This window comes from Notamacropus eugenii, chromosome 6 (genome assembly GCF_028372415.1).
Source record: "Notamacropus eugenii isolate mMacEug1 chromosome 6, mMacEug1.pri_v2, whole genome shotgun sequence".
Lineage (NCBI taxonomy): Eukaryota > Metazoa > Chordata > Mammalia > Diprotodontia > Macropodidae > Notamacropus > Notamacropus eugenii.
This window is the reverse complement of record NC_092877.1, coordinates 367,805,136-367,818,350: the sequence shown is the minus strand read 5'-3', so window position 1 is coordinate 367,818,350 and position 13,215 is coordinate 367,805,136. Positions and strand designations below refer to the sequence as shown.

Sequence of the window (13,215 nt, the reverse complement as noted above, 5' to 3'; positions counted from 1 at the left end):
ATCACATTATAACAGCCCAGTAGGGCCAAGATCTAAAAATCCTATCTGTCCTTTTCCCCCATCTCCTGCAGATGTCTTGAGCAGAACAGAATGAAGGTTCATTCCCCAAGGTTCCTAGCTTTGATCTATATCACTCACCTCCCTTATATTTTATTTTTCTCATGATTTGGCTACACGACAGAAAAGATTAGGAATCCCATCCAAGAACCAGCGTTACTTACTGAAGATGAGCTAATTATTTTAATTTGCTCCAAAGCTTCTGACAGGCTTTCTTCAATCTCTGAGTCATTCAGGGAGAAGAGGTCCCCAGCACGGGAAAGGTCCTTTTGTCCCAAAACCAGTCTGAACAGATGATGCATGGTGGTGCTCAGTGGGTATCAACTGCACTTCTGGATACACACAGCCAAGTGCTTCTTTTTGAGAGGATTATTAGCATTGAAGGACATAGCGAGGGAGGCACATGGTTTTCCTAGAAAGGTAGTTTTTTCTTTGGACTTGGAGATTTCTTCTGATACACTCTGAAAGGGGCGAAAACATATGATTTATTATGAAAATTAGCAAAATAGCAGAAGGCTTGGAGGAAAACTCAAAGTCTCACCAGAGAAAAGATGCTTTTTAAAAATATTTTTACAGAGTCTGAAAATTTCAGAGTTAAAAGTGATCTCTGAGGCTGTTAAACTCAACTCATTCCTGAACAAGCATTTCTATTTCAATGTCCCTGACCAGGGGTTCATCTAGCATCTGCTTAAAGACCTAAAGGGAGGTGGAGCCCAGGTAAACTCCTTGAGGTCAGGGGCTGTCTTATATGGGAGTCCTTGTATTCTCAGAGCTCAGCAAAGTGCCTGACATAGTAAGCGTTTAAAAATTGTGTCTGTTTGTCTATCTATCTGTAGTATTTAACAGCCTCTACTCCATCGCCTCATTCCTGGCATTTTCACTGGCCATCCCCTGAGCCTGGCATTCTCTCCCTCCTCACCTTCACCTCCTGGCTTCCATTGAGTCTCAGCTAAAGTATCACATGATACAAGAAATCTCTCCTAATCCCCCTTAATGCTAGTGCTTTCTCTCTGAGATAATCTCCAATTTATTTGATCTATATCTTCTTTGAACATAGTTGTTCATGTTGTGTCCTCCATTGTCTCCTACAGTCACTAGACTGTAAACTCTCTGGAGGCAGGGATTGATTTTTTATTTTATTTTATCCTCAGCACTTAGCACAATGCTGGGCAAATAGGAGGTACTTCATAAATGCTTATTAATTTGATTCTCTCATTCATTCTCTCTCTCTCTCTCCCTCTCTCTCGGCAATTAACAACATATATCTTCATCCCCTGACTTCCTACTGTGAGGTAGAAGGAACTTTTATCATCTGTTCTCCAAGATACTCATTAGTTTTTAGTCGCTTCAATTTCAACTTCCCTTTAGTGATCTGTTACCTTATACTGTTGTAGTTACTATGAGTATTGTTCTCTTGGTACTTTTTATTTCACCTTGCATCATGATGTTCATACAATCTTCTCATGTTTCTCTCAGTTTTTCATATTTATCATTTCTTATTCAGAATAACACATTCAGATACCACAAACGTTTCTGAAATTTCCCAATCAGTGGGTACCCACTTTGTTTCCAGTTTGTCAGTCCATCTATAAGCATTTATTAAGCACCTACTATGTTCCAGGCACTGTTCTAAGTGCTAGGGATAAAAAAAGAGGCAAAAGACCAATTTTGCTCTCAAGGAGTTCACAATTTAATGTTGTAGACAACAGTGTTTTAGTATGTTAGTGACTGAATGGCAGATGAATTGGAGTGAGGAGAGACTTGATGCAGGTACATCCACCAATAGGTTCTTGCAAGCGTCCAAGTGAGAAGTGATGAGGGCTTGCACCAGTGGCAGTGTCAGAAAAAAGGAGGTGAGTATTGGACAGATGCTGTAAAGAAGAAATCAACAAGAGATGCTACAGAGGTGAAATATATAAGAAGAGCTGCAGAGGTGAAACTGATGAGATGCTGCAGAGGTGAAATATACAAGAAAAGCTGCAGAGGTGAAACTGACAAGAGATGCTACAGAAGTGAAATTGACAGGCCTTGGCAACAACTTGGAGATGATGGTGGTGGTGAGAGATGATGAGCAATACAAGATGATTCCTAGGTTGTGAAGCTGAGTACTAGGAGAGTGGTATTGTCCTCAACAGTACTGAAGTTTGGAAGGAAGGAAAACTTAGGAGAGACATGAATTCACTTTTGGACATGTTGAGTTTTAAAATGTTTACTGGAATCCATTTTGAGATGTCATCAGCACAGAGATGGTAATTAAATCCATGGGAACTGATAAGATCATCAAATGAAATAGTAGTGAGAAGAGAAGGGGGCCCAGGAGAGAGTCCTGTGGGACACCTATGATTAGAAGGTATGACCTGGATGAGGAATGGTCTGAGGAGGAGAACCAAGACAGAATAGTATCTCAAAAATCCAGAGAGAAGAGAGTATCAAGGATGACTGATGATAGGCACAATCACATAACTGTAGATTTTTAGGAACCTCTAGGGTTATCTGAGCCAAGGAGAATCCCCTCTACAACACAACCAATGAGTGATCACTCAACCTTTGCTCCCTCTTAGGGAAGTGGAACCCTCTACTGCCATTTCACATTTTTGATGACTTTGTTGGGGATAGCTTCCTTGTGTTAAACCTAAATTCACCTCTTTGTGACTTCTACCCATTCCTCCTCTTTAGACCCTTTAGAGTAAAGAAGTCTTATTCCTTTTTAAATGTAGAGAGTCATAATGTTTGGGCAGCCAGGTGGCACAGCACCTGGAGTCAGGAAGATCTCATTTGAAATCCTGCCTCAGACTCTTGCTAGATGTGTACTACTTCCGATAATAAAAAAAAAAGACTATTTTACGGAGAACTAGCATAAGCAAGAGCTCTCATGGTGACCAGAAGGAACAGGACAAGGATACTATTAAGGGCACTCTGGAAAACATTAGTATCCATTGTGAAACTCAAGAGACACTAGCACAGGGACTCCCCAGCATGGTTTTCCCACACCAAAGAAGGTGTTGTGTTTGTTCCATAAGCAAGGCAGAATTTCAGTAACAGAAAGGCAAAGTTGAGGTGTGCAAATCCAAAGACATTTCCATCCCAAGTTTCTAACAGACTATTTGTGCCTGACCTGTGGTAGAACCTTTCAAGCTCATATGGGACTGAGCAGTCACAGCTAAACATCCTATACCTTAACTCCAACATAGTGATGTCACTTTAGTCCTCTTTGAAAATGGAGGACAAACAACAACTAGGTTGTGACCCTGGGCAAGTCATTTAATCTCTATTTGCCTCAGTTCTCTCATTTTCTGAAATGAGGATAATAGAAACTACCTCACAGTGTTGTGAAGATCAAATAAGTTAATATATGTAATGCACCTCACAAACCTTGAAGCACTCTATAAATGCTTAATAATAATAATTCTCTAAGACTTATCTTCTCCACACTAAACATCTCTAGTTCTTTTAACCAGTCATCATATCACATTCCCATCCCTCCCTCACTCAAAACAAAGTCAAGTGCAAGTCATGTCATTATTTCTCTGATGGCATGGTCTTCTTCGGCAACGAACACACACTTCTGATATCACATTCCATTACTGCCCTTCACCATCGTGGTGAAGACCATAATTTGCCTCTTTTGGTGACATTCTAAATTATTAATGACAATCCCATAATGTGGCACCTGGAACTCAACACAACAGACCAGAGTTAACCTCTCTTATCCTGGACACTTGTCTACCATAGCAAAACTCATGCTGAGATTGCAACCCTACTCAGTCCTCGTGACGTTGTCTAGGCAAACTCCTAACTGGCCACATCTTCATTTATCACATGCTTGTAAAGTATGTTTTTAGAACTGAAGTATAAGACTTTATTGTTATCACTATTAAACATATTAGATTTGACCCAATATTCTAGCCTGTCCAGATGGTTTCATATCCTAATTTTGTAATCTGGTGTCTAGTCTAACTTTCCCTTCCAGTTTTGTGTTATCTGTTATTGTTACCTAAGTCATTGATAATCATTTCAAACCAGCAGAATGCTAAACACCAATCCTTATGGCACACCTCTAGAGACCACCTTCTAAGTTGATATTGAACCATATTGAACTACAGTTTGGATCTGGCTCTTCAACCAGTTCCAAAGTCAACTAAATGGAGGAAATCGTAGGATCCAAGTCTTTAAATCCGAAAGGGACTTTTTTGTTGTTGTTGTCAGTTAGTCATTTTTTAGTCTTGTCCAACCCTAGAGATCATTTGGTTCACGTCTCCTCTCTCCTTTGACAGATGGGAAAATGGAGAGCTAAGGAAGGTGTGACAACCATAATATCACCCTTAAACAGTCTTTCCCTCCAGAACAGCAATGTTGGCATAGCAGCTAACCCTTTCAGCCTCATTTTCCTTATTTGTATAATGGGGAGGCTGGACTCTCTGACCTCTAAAGTTGCTGCCTCCGAGGTCCCTTCGAGCTCTCAGTCTATGATTCTAGGATACCACTTCCAATAATGATCTTCCCCTTGTGGTGATTGTCACTGCAGGGATCTAGCTCCAAGCTAGAGAAGATAGGAGGAGGGATAAAAAAACCTGACATCCCTTAGGATCCTCTGCTTCCATAAGGTTAGGGTTAGTGGGTGGGGAAAATAGAGAGAGACAGTCATTCAGAAAGGCCAAGAGGAAGACCTAAACAGAGAGAGAGGCAGAGTGGGTGACAAGACACAGACTCCAACCTGAAGAGTTGTTGCTTTGGGGTGTGACTGCTTTGGAGGATCAAATACATTGTATTCTCTAGTACAGAGATGTCAGACACACTACTGCAAACTGCTCCACCCCAAATCAAACTTTGTATGTGTATAGCTTCACTGGACTGTCTGACTCCAGCTTCCTGTTCCCAAGTAGGCTGCCTCCTCAACCAACAAGGAGAAGCTAGAAATCCACTCCCCGCCTGGACATATACAGCTCCGGGGAAGTGGGGATAAGGAGGTGGGGGAGAGGGAGACAATATATTCATGCTCAACACACATCTACACATACATACATGTATATGCACACACACATATCTAAAACCAAGTTCAGGGCCCCCAGGGTAAGAGCCCCTACTGACTCAGTTACTCTTGTTGGCTCCAGAGTCAGGAAGAGTCCTTCCTCTGACACTTACTGACTGTGCCCCTAAGTTATAGCCTCATGACAACCCTTTAGGACTACAAATTGCAGAGCAGATGCTAGTCTCAGAAAATAATTTCCTCCTAGAGGCCACCAGTGAAACCAATGACTCAGTCCACACCTCCCTCCCAAAACAAACAAACAAAAAAACAAAACTCCAAACTTCTCTTATAAATGTGATCACTGGTTCCCCTTCCCCAGACTTCTACTTCTTCCTTTCTCCAGAAGGCCCTTTCACTCTCTTAGAACCTTCAAAGGAGAAAGTTTACAAAAGCTCTTCCTCGGTACCCTTCCCCCCATGCCCCATCCCCCTCCTCCTTTATGAATGGTCTGTGAAATCTTAAACAGCTCCAGATTGCATTTTGGCCTGTGGGTCTATGCTAATTGGCAGGACTGATAAAATTCCGATCTGCCTCCACCCTCTCCCCATAATCCCTGAGGTCCGTAGCTTAAAGTGCTCACATTACTCTCAGTCCAATTCCTGTGGCCTCCCACTGGGTAAGTAGAGCAGGCAACCTCTCATAACAAAGCAATATGGAGGGGACAATCAAGCCCTTCTGCCTCAAACACTGGGCGTCTTCCTGGTGCACCAAAGCCCCACTGGTTTTCTCTTTACCTGTGCTGTTTTCCAAACATTCTCTTGCCACCGCTGCTGCCGAGTTGCATATTTGGAGGCTAGGGGTGGATTTCTTTGCTTTGATGGTCCAGGAGGCAGCCTACCAGGGGACAGCAAGCGGGAGTCAGGGAGCCCAGCGAACCCCCAGTTGTTCAGTGCAATGCCAAGGTTTTGGAATGCCAGGAATGCAGCCTAATGCAGCCTTAACCATGAGCCTGCCTTGGGTCAGGTGGCCAGCCTGAGCCTCCACCAGGGGCAACCTTATCTCCCAGGGAAATGCTATGTTTCCTGGGATGAAATACAAAGCCTGCTGCAGCCAACTATGATGGTTTTTTTAAACAGAGAACACAAAACTCCTTGTGTTTGTGAAAAACTACCCTTTCCCCAGGAAGATTGGGGAGGGGGAAAAACCACCCAAGAACAGAGAGAGTGTTCAAAGGCAGCTGTGGCAGGTGAATGAAAGAGTCATGTGTGCCAGTTCTTAAAGCCAGTGAGAACCAAAGAGCTAGGAGCTAATTGGCACTTCCCTTCCTCCCAGGGCTTATAGAAATCACCTGGAACTCTGGGGAATTGACCTAGAAAGAACCTCAGGTAATCAGACAGCCACTTAGCCAAAGGATGGGCCACATTTGGGAAATGTTTAAGGATGGAGACCCCATAGGATAAAATCACAGCATTAAAGATCAGAAAGAGGGTGGTGGTGGAGGCAGTGAGACATTATTTGGGGCCCATTTCTGCTGTGTCTCACTTTTAAAATGAGGGGGTTGGATTAGGATAGTAGGAGGATAGATTCAGTCCTAGAAGGGACTGAAGAGTCTAAATAACTAAGATTCTACGATCCTGAGACCTCATTGCTTACTCACTATGTGACCTTTGCAAGGTCACTGACCTCCTTAAGCCACAGTTTCTTCACTGGGAAAATGAGAGGGTTGAACCAGGTGGCCTCTGAATTACTTTTTAATAATGCTCAAAGGAGGAGATTAAACCTTTAATCTATGATCAGTTGGTTTAAAAAAAAAAAACCTTCAAGAGAGCATTTCATCTAAACAGCTAAGGATTCATGTTTTTCTAATATATGGAGCCATATAATGTAGCATTCTTCTCACCCTGACACACAGCCCCTCTGTTTAGCTTCCCTATGGGTCTTTTTGGTCAGCTGGATGGGTGTCTCTATAGGGGCTTCAGCTGCTGCTTCTGTCTATTGCACTATCCCCAATGAATTCTCAGGGTGTTCAGTCCTATGACCATGCAGGGAGCTAGGTGTGAACCAGCTACTATGGCAAATGGTGGGATGCCTAAAGTTTTAATGCTCCAGAGTCAAACAAATACAGAAAGAAGAGGCTGAAGACCTGGCTAATTTCCCACCCCCAACACCTACTGTCTTCCTGATTTTGAGCAAATTCCTTGGTCTCCTCTTTTAGGGGCAGCTAGGTGTTGCAGTAGATAGAGCACCAGTGCAGGAGTCAGGAGGACTTGAGGTCAAATCTCACCTCAGACACTTGACACTCACTAGCTGTGTGACCTTGGGCAAGTCACTTAACCCCAATTGCCTCATCCTGGGTCATCTCCAGTCATCCTGAGGAATATCTGGTCACTGGATTCAGATGGTTCTGGAGGAGAAGTGAGGCTAGTGACCTGCACAGTCCTCCCTTACTCAAAACAAAGTCATGTGCAAGTCATGTCATTATTTCTCTGATGGCATGGTCTTCTTCAGCAATGAAGAACAAACCCACCTAGTCTCCTCTATGTATAAAGGGCAGGGGTTAAACTCAATGGTCTGAGACCCATTCCCAGTATAATCCTAGGACTTTGAGCCTTTCCCCACCTCCAGTGATGGAGCATCCAATACCTTCACTGGTAGCCTGAAGAAATTCCATTGTCAGCATCAATTATAACAACTCTCATTTATAAAGCCTCTTCCTTACAATAACCCTAATGGGGATAGGTAGTACAGGTATTATAAATCCCATTTTACAGAAAAAGAAATTGAGGCCCAGAAAACTTAAACAACTTATTCAAGGTTACATAGCCATTGTGTTCAAACCAAGATGGAAAACTAGTCAAATAAGGCCATTATAAAAGTTTTCATATTTGAATGTAACAATTGTCACCCTCTAGTCACTCTTATTAGGGGCAGCTAGGTGGTGCCATAGTTCACAGTGTGCTGGACCTGGAGTGCAGGTACTAGCTGTATGACCCTGGGCAAGTCACTTTACCCTGTTTGTTTGCTCATCTTCCACGTTAGTGTCTTTGCTGAGAAAACCCCAAATGGGGTCCCAAAGAGTTGGACCCAACTGAAAGATGACTGAACAACAAGAAAGTCACACATTGAAACAAACAACAAGAACAAAACTTTATTCATCCTTTCCTTGCTTTTCATTCTTCAATCACTGTAGGCAGCCAGGTGGTACAGCGGGTAGAGAGCAGGACTTTGAGACAGGAAGAACTGAATTCCAATTCTGCTCCTGATGCTTCCTAGTGGCATGACCCTGGGCACATCTCTTAACCTCCCCCAGCCTCAGTTTCCTTCTCTGTAAAATGGAGATAGTAAAACACTTGCCTTCTAGGGTTATTGTGAGGATCAAAGGGGATGATGAATGTAAAGAGGCTAATAGACTTTAATGCTACAGAAAAGGTGGCTATAAAAAGTTATTTATTACTCTTCTCACTAGACTAAATCTTTGTTGTTCAGTTGTGTCCTACTTTGTTTGGGGTTTTCTAGGCAGAGATACTGCTGTGATTTGCCATTTTCTTCTCCAACTCATTTTACAGTTGAGGAAACTGAGGCAAACAGGGGTAAGGGACCTGCCCAGAGTCACAAATCTGAGGCCAGATTTGAACTTGGAGAGGAGAATCTTACTGATTCCAGACCACACTCTAGCATTGAACCGTTATATCCTTTGAAAAATGCTACTCTAAACTTAACACACTATTCCATACTAGTCATACTTTGAGTATCCTTCGAATTAGGGGCTAGGTAACCTTCCTCCAATCTTTGAATCACCAGGGTCTAGCCTGGGGCCTATTAGGTGCATACTAAATACTTGTCCTAGGAATGAAGACCTTCCAGTATCAAGTCCTTATCAAAGCTGAAGCTCCATCCAGTTTACCCCTGCCTTCAGGGAGTTTATAGGGATATAGACTGCAAGAACATTTTGTTCCTGATTGGATCTCTTATGGTCTTTTCTTCTGCCATTCTCATATCTAGTCAGACTTTCTTCCATTTTAAAGTGCCTAATTTGCAGCGATCTTGAATTTGTCCTAATTGTGTGTGACAATATCTCATTCCTCTACCTTCCCCAACCCTGCCCTGGCATCTGGAGAGAGAACCTGACCATTGAGCTCACCCCATGACAAGCTGAGCAAATCTTCCTTTTTGCTTGCTGGTGAAATACCTGGAATAGATTGTATTGCCAGGGCTGGTGAGGGCTTTACATGAATTAGCTCATTGGCCTTCACATCAACACCAAGAGGCAGGTACTTTTCTTTCTGTAGGTAGCAGAAGGGAAACTTGTGAGTTCACTTGTGTAGAAACCCCTTCCACTGAGACAAGACACTCCTTCATAACTCTAATCTTGGAGAGTTATCTGAGTCTGTCCAGAGGTACAGAGACTTTGCCAGGGTCATAGTGCCAGGATGTATCAGTGACAGGACTTAAACTTAGGTCTTCCTGATTCTAGTGCTAGTATCTTTTAGCTACTAGTCCATGCTGTTTCCCTATGATAAGTATCTTAAGAAATATTGTTCCCATTTTACAGGTAAGGAAACTGAGGGTGAGAAGAGTAAAATGATTTCTTCTTTCAGTTGGTACCAGATAGGCAGTCATTAAACCCATAAAACATGGGGAGGCCCAGTGGGATCTCTCCTACATCATGCTACCTGTCTATAGAAGAAGACAGTTAAATTACTTGGGATTGACTATACCAAATACCACTTGGCTCTTTTATTTTTCCCAAGTTAAAGCCAGTGTGGTCCCAAGGTGCCCCATAAATGCCAGCTATTGTTTTTACAGAAGGGGTATTTGAGGGTCAAGGTTAATGGCCATAGCTTCCAAGAGCCTGTCTAATTCTCCAATGATCCACATAACAAGGGAACACAGCACAATTTGGAGAGACAGTATGCTATGGTGGAGAGTATTGGATTGAGACTGAGAGCAACTGGGTTCAGATCCTGGCTTTGCTATTACTACCCATGGGACTTTGGATCAGTCACTGAACTCCTGTGGGTCTCAGTTACCTTGTCTGTAAAACGTAGGGGTTGAGTTGGATCAGAGGTTTTTAACTTTTAAGACCTCTGTTGGCAGTCAGTCTAGGGAAGCCTATGAACCTCTACTCAGAAAACTGCTTCTATAGACATCAAATAAAAGACACAGGATGAGAAAGTAATCCAATTATAGTGAATCATAGTTGCCAAGATGTTCAAAATTTCAAGTTTATGGACCCCACAGGTCCTCTTGGACTAGACTTTTTACAAGGTCCTTCCCTATCTTTAAATCTATAGTCCAGATTGTCTCTATTTTGAACAAATAGATACTTCCCCTAAGACGCACACATGCACCTATGTTTCCTCAGCTTTTGTCCTACTGGGTCCTTTTAAGAATGGTTTAGAAAATGACAGTAAAGCCACTAGAACTTCTGAAGAAACTATTTATCATGATCAAGAATGTAGGTCTAGAAGGCCCCTTGGAGGACCCTTGAAGATAACTCCCTCACCTTAACTGAGGCCCATGCAAATTAAAAGACTTACCCAAGATCACATGAACATAAGTGGCAAAGGTCAGATTTGAGCCTGGGTCTTCTGAACCCACATTCAGTCATTGTATGACAGGAGATAGGCTCTGGACTCGTGATTTAATTAGTCTATGGGACTCTTAGGTAAGAAAATTCTCTCCACCAATACCAGCTGCCACCTTCTAGACCTAGAGAGCTGCCTAGATCACCAAGCAGTTAAGTGACTTGCCCAGGATCACACCAGTGGGTATCAGAAATAAGACTCGAACCCAGGTCTTCTTGCTTTTTTGATTATCTCTTTAGCTCTTAGCTCATGTCTCCTCTCTACCACAGTTTAGGAAGGAATACAAAAATCAAACACAGCAAGTCAACTGGCCATGAGGAAAGTGGTCACCTCAGCACTAGAAAGACCGAGTTTTCTTTTATCCAAACACCACCATGCTTTCACAGTAATGTTTACAAGGGGCACAGAGTCTCCCCAAAGGCTCCCGAACACAGCATCGATAGTCTAATTTTTTTCTTAAAAAAACCCACAAACTTCTCCTGTTTGAGAACTGGCCCATTGGATAATTTAGGCGGCAAAATCTTTTGCTAAAGTTCACAGATTTTTTTTTTTCCCTTGAAAGGCAGGATTAGAGATTATTTTGAAAGAGCATCTTTTTCACACAGCATGAATGGACTCCAGGAGTTCCCATGGGAATCAGCCGCATACATTTCAAGCCTCCCACAAGACGCCTATTGTTTTCTGCATGCCTCTCAGTTTCTCCTGTCATGGCATGTTTCTACTCTAAAAGCCTTTGGATGTTGAGCTATTTCAATTGAACAGAAAGGGCCAGGCCATTGCCCACCCCCCCCTCCTTTTTAAACTCATATAGTTTCTATTTTTACAGGCTAATTTTCATAATCACATACAAATTAGTAATTACATTTTATTTATTCTGGTTGATCTTTTCCCCACTAGTCCACAGTCACATCACAAACTTTACTGAAATACAGACAAGCGGAAAACATTTTTCTTCAAAGAGAATTAAGAGTCTATGAAATTGTACCTTTGCACCCAGTAAATATTTTAAAATGAAGAATTAATAGGTTCTGCTTACCCCATACATACTGGGTAGACATTTTCACTTGCCATTATAGATTTTTGCCATTCAAATTGGCCTTGGAAGGGAGGGGGGAAGGAACCTTGCTAAAAAAAATCTGACTTAAAATACTGCTGCTTTCATTTCTATAGCAATGATGATAACTTTTTTTTTTAACTAGGGTAAAGAAAATTCCAGGTTAAACAGACTTTTCTTTGTATGCACATTTCAATAAATTAAACAGTTATACAAGCCACCTTAAACAGGGGCTACTTACTGGAAGACAAAATTGTGTAATGTAAGGGATCTTGGTTGATCATGCGAGTGGTTTAAGCACACAAGTGAAATTAAAAAAAGGGGGGGGAGGATGCTTGAACAGTAATTTAGAAAACTCCCACAGAAAGAGAGTGAAGATTGCAATTTCTAAATAAATCGTGTGGTCTCTAGTGCCCCAAATGACTACAGAGATGCCCTTTCATTTTTCTTCCAGAACTCTGGAGCAAGATCAAGTCCTCTAGTTCACAAAGTTTCTTGGAGAAACCAAGGGATTGTTGGGATTTTTTCTTGTGGTCAGGGGTGGGGTAGGGGGAGGACCGAAGGAAAATGCACATGCTGTCTCTAGAAGGAGAGCCTATTAATTCTGAAGCAGGCAAGCAAGTCTACCACAAACTGGCCACATACAAAAGTCTTTCTCTTACAGTCATAATTTAAATGCATGCATCAGAGGCTCCCCACAATACCCAGGCAAAGCTATTTACATAATCTGCAACTAGCTAAGAGTTAAGGTTGCCTTAACCCCTCATACCCCAATCCCCTTATTATTTGCTTTTGGAAGGTTAATGGACAGGAACACAGGTGGTCAGTCATACCTCTCAGGGCAGGAATCTCTGGCCATCAGACATAATGAAAAGTATAATGTCTTTAGAGAAATTCTGCTCCAGTTCAGTCCAGGGGATGAAGAGTTTGGCCCCTGCCTCTGGTATGTGAAGGCAGTTGACTCTCTTTGGTGCCTGTCAAATCACCCTGCTGTACACTGGGCTCACTCACCGTGGACTTGTCATGTAGAATCAAGCAGAAGAATATCTTGGCTCCACATTCTCCACCTTCTGATCAGAATGATCGCTGGGGCCAAGCTTCTCCTCCCGGGACACCCTGGTGGAAAGTTCTCTGAGCAGATCCCTAGGAAGAATGGGTCAGATTTGTCCAACAACCCGTGGTTTAAGCCCTGTTAATGAATAACCTACTTTAAGGAATCAAGGAAGTTTTAAGTTAATATCAGATTGGGGACTCTTATCAGAAATCAGTGAAAAGGCTAAGCTGGTTTTGTGGTGAGGGGGAGAGAGAGGCCAGAGAGGATGGCGGGGGGAGAATGGGAGAGCAGGGGCCAGTATATAAAGCCAAATGGCGGAAGAGGAAGGAGGCTGTGAAAGGAAAGGAGAAAAATGGCTAGTCTTTGGTGATAAAAGTAGCAAAAGCTAGGATCCCCAGTGCAGGGACGCCGAATGAAGCACCTGTAAGAATTTTGAAATTCACAGCTGTATTTTCTCCCTGGAATAAATCAGTCCTATAAGATAGCAAAGTAG

General features: G+C 42.5%; 1 protein-coding gene across 7 annotated transcripts in view; it reads right to left on the bottom strand.

Annotated features, from left to right (window-relative positions):
- The window catches only part of VEPH1 (ventricular zone expressed PH domain containing 1), a 200,239-nt gene extending 187,269 nt beyond the window's left edge, over positions 1-12,970 (bottom strand). For 2 of the 7 annotated variants that reach the window (XR_011969144.1, XM_072618643.1), the window contains exons 1-2: positions 5,821-8,135; positions 222-518 (exon numbers count right to left, since the gene is read on the bottom strand). Coding sequence is in view for 6 of the 7 variants with exons in the window: in XM_072618643.1 (XP_072474744.1) it covers positions 222-359 (138 nt within the window). In the remaining variant the exon portion in view is untranslated. Of the gene's footprint in view, positions 1-221; positions 519-5,820; positions 8,145-12,679 lie in introns of those variants that run through there. The other 5 variants (XM_072618639.1, XM_072618644.1, XM_072618640.1 and 2 more) reach the window with 4 other exon arrangements.
- Positions 12,971-13,215: the final 245 nt, after the last annotated feature.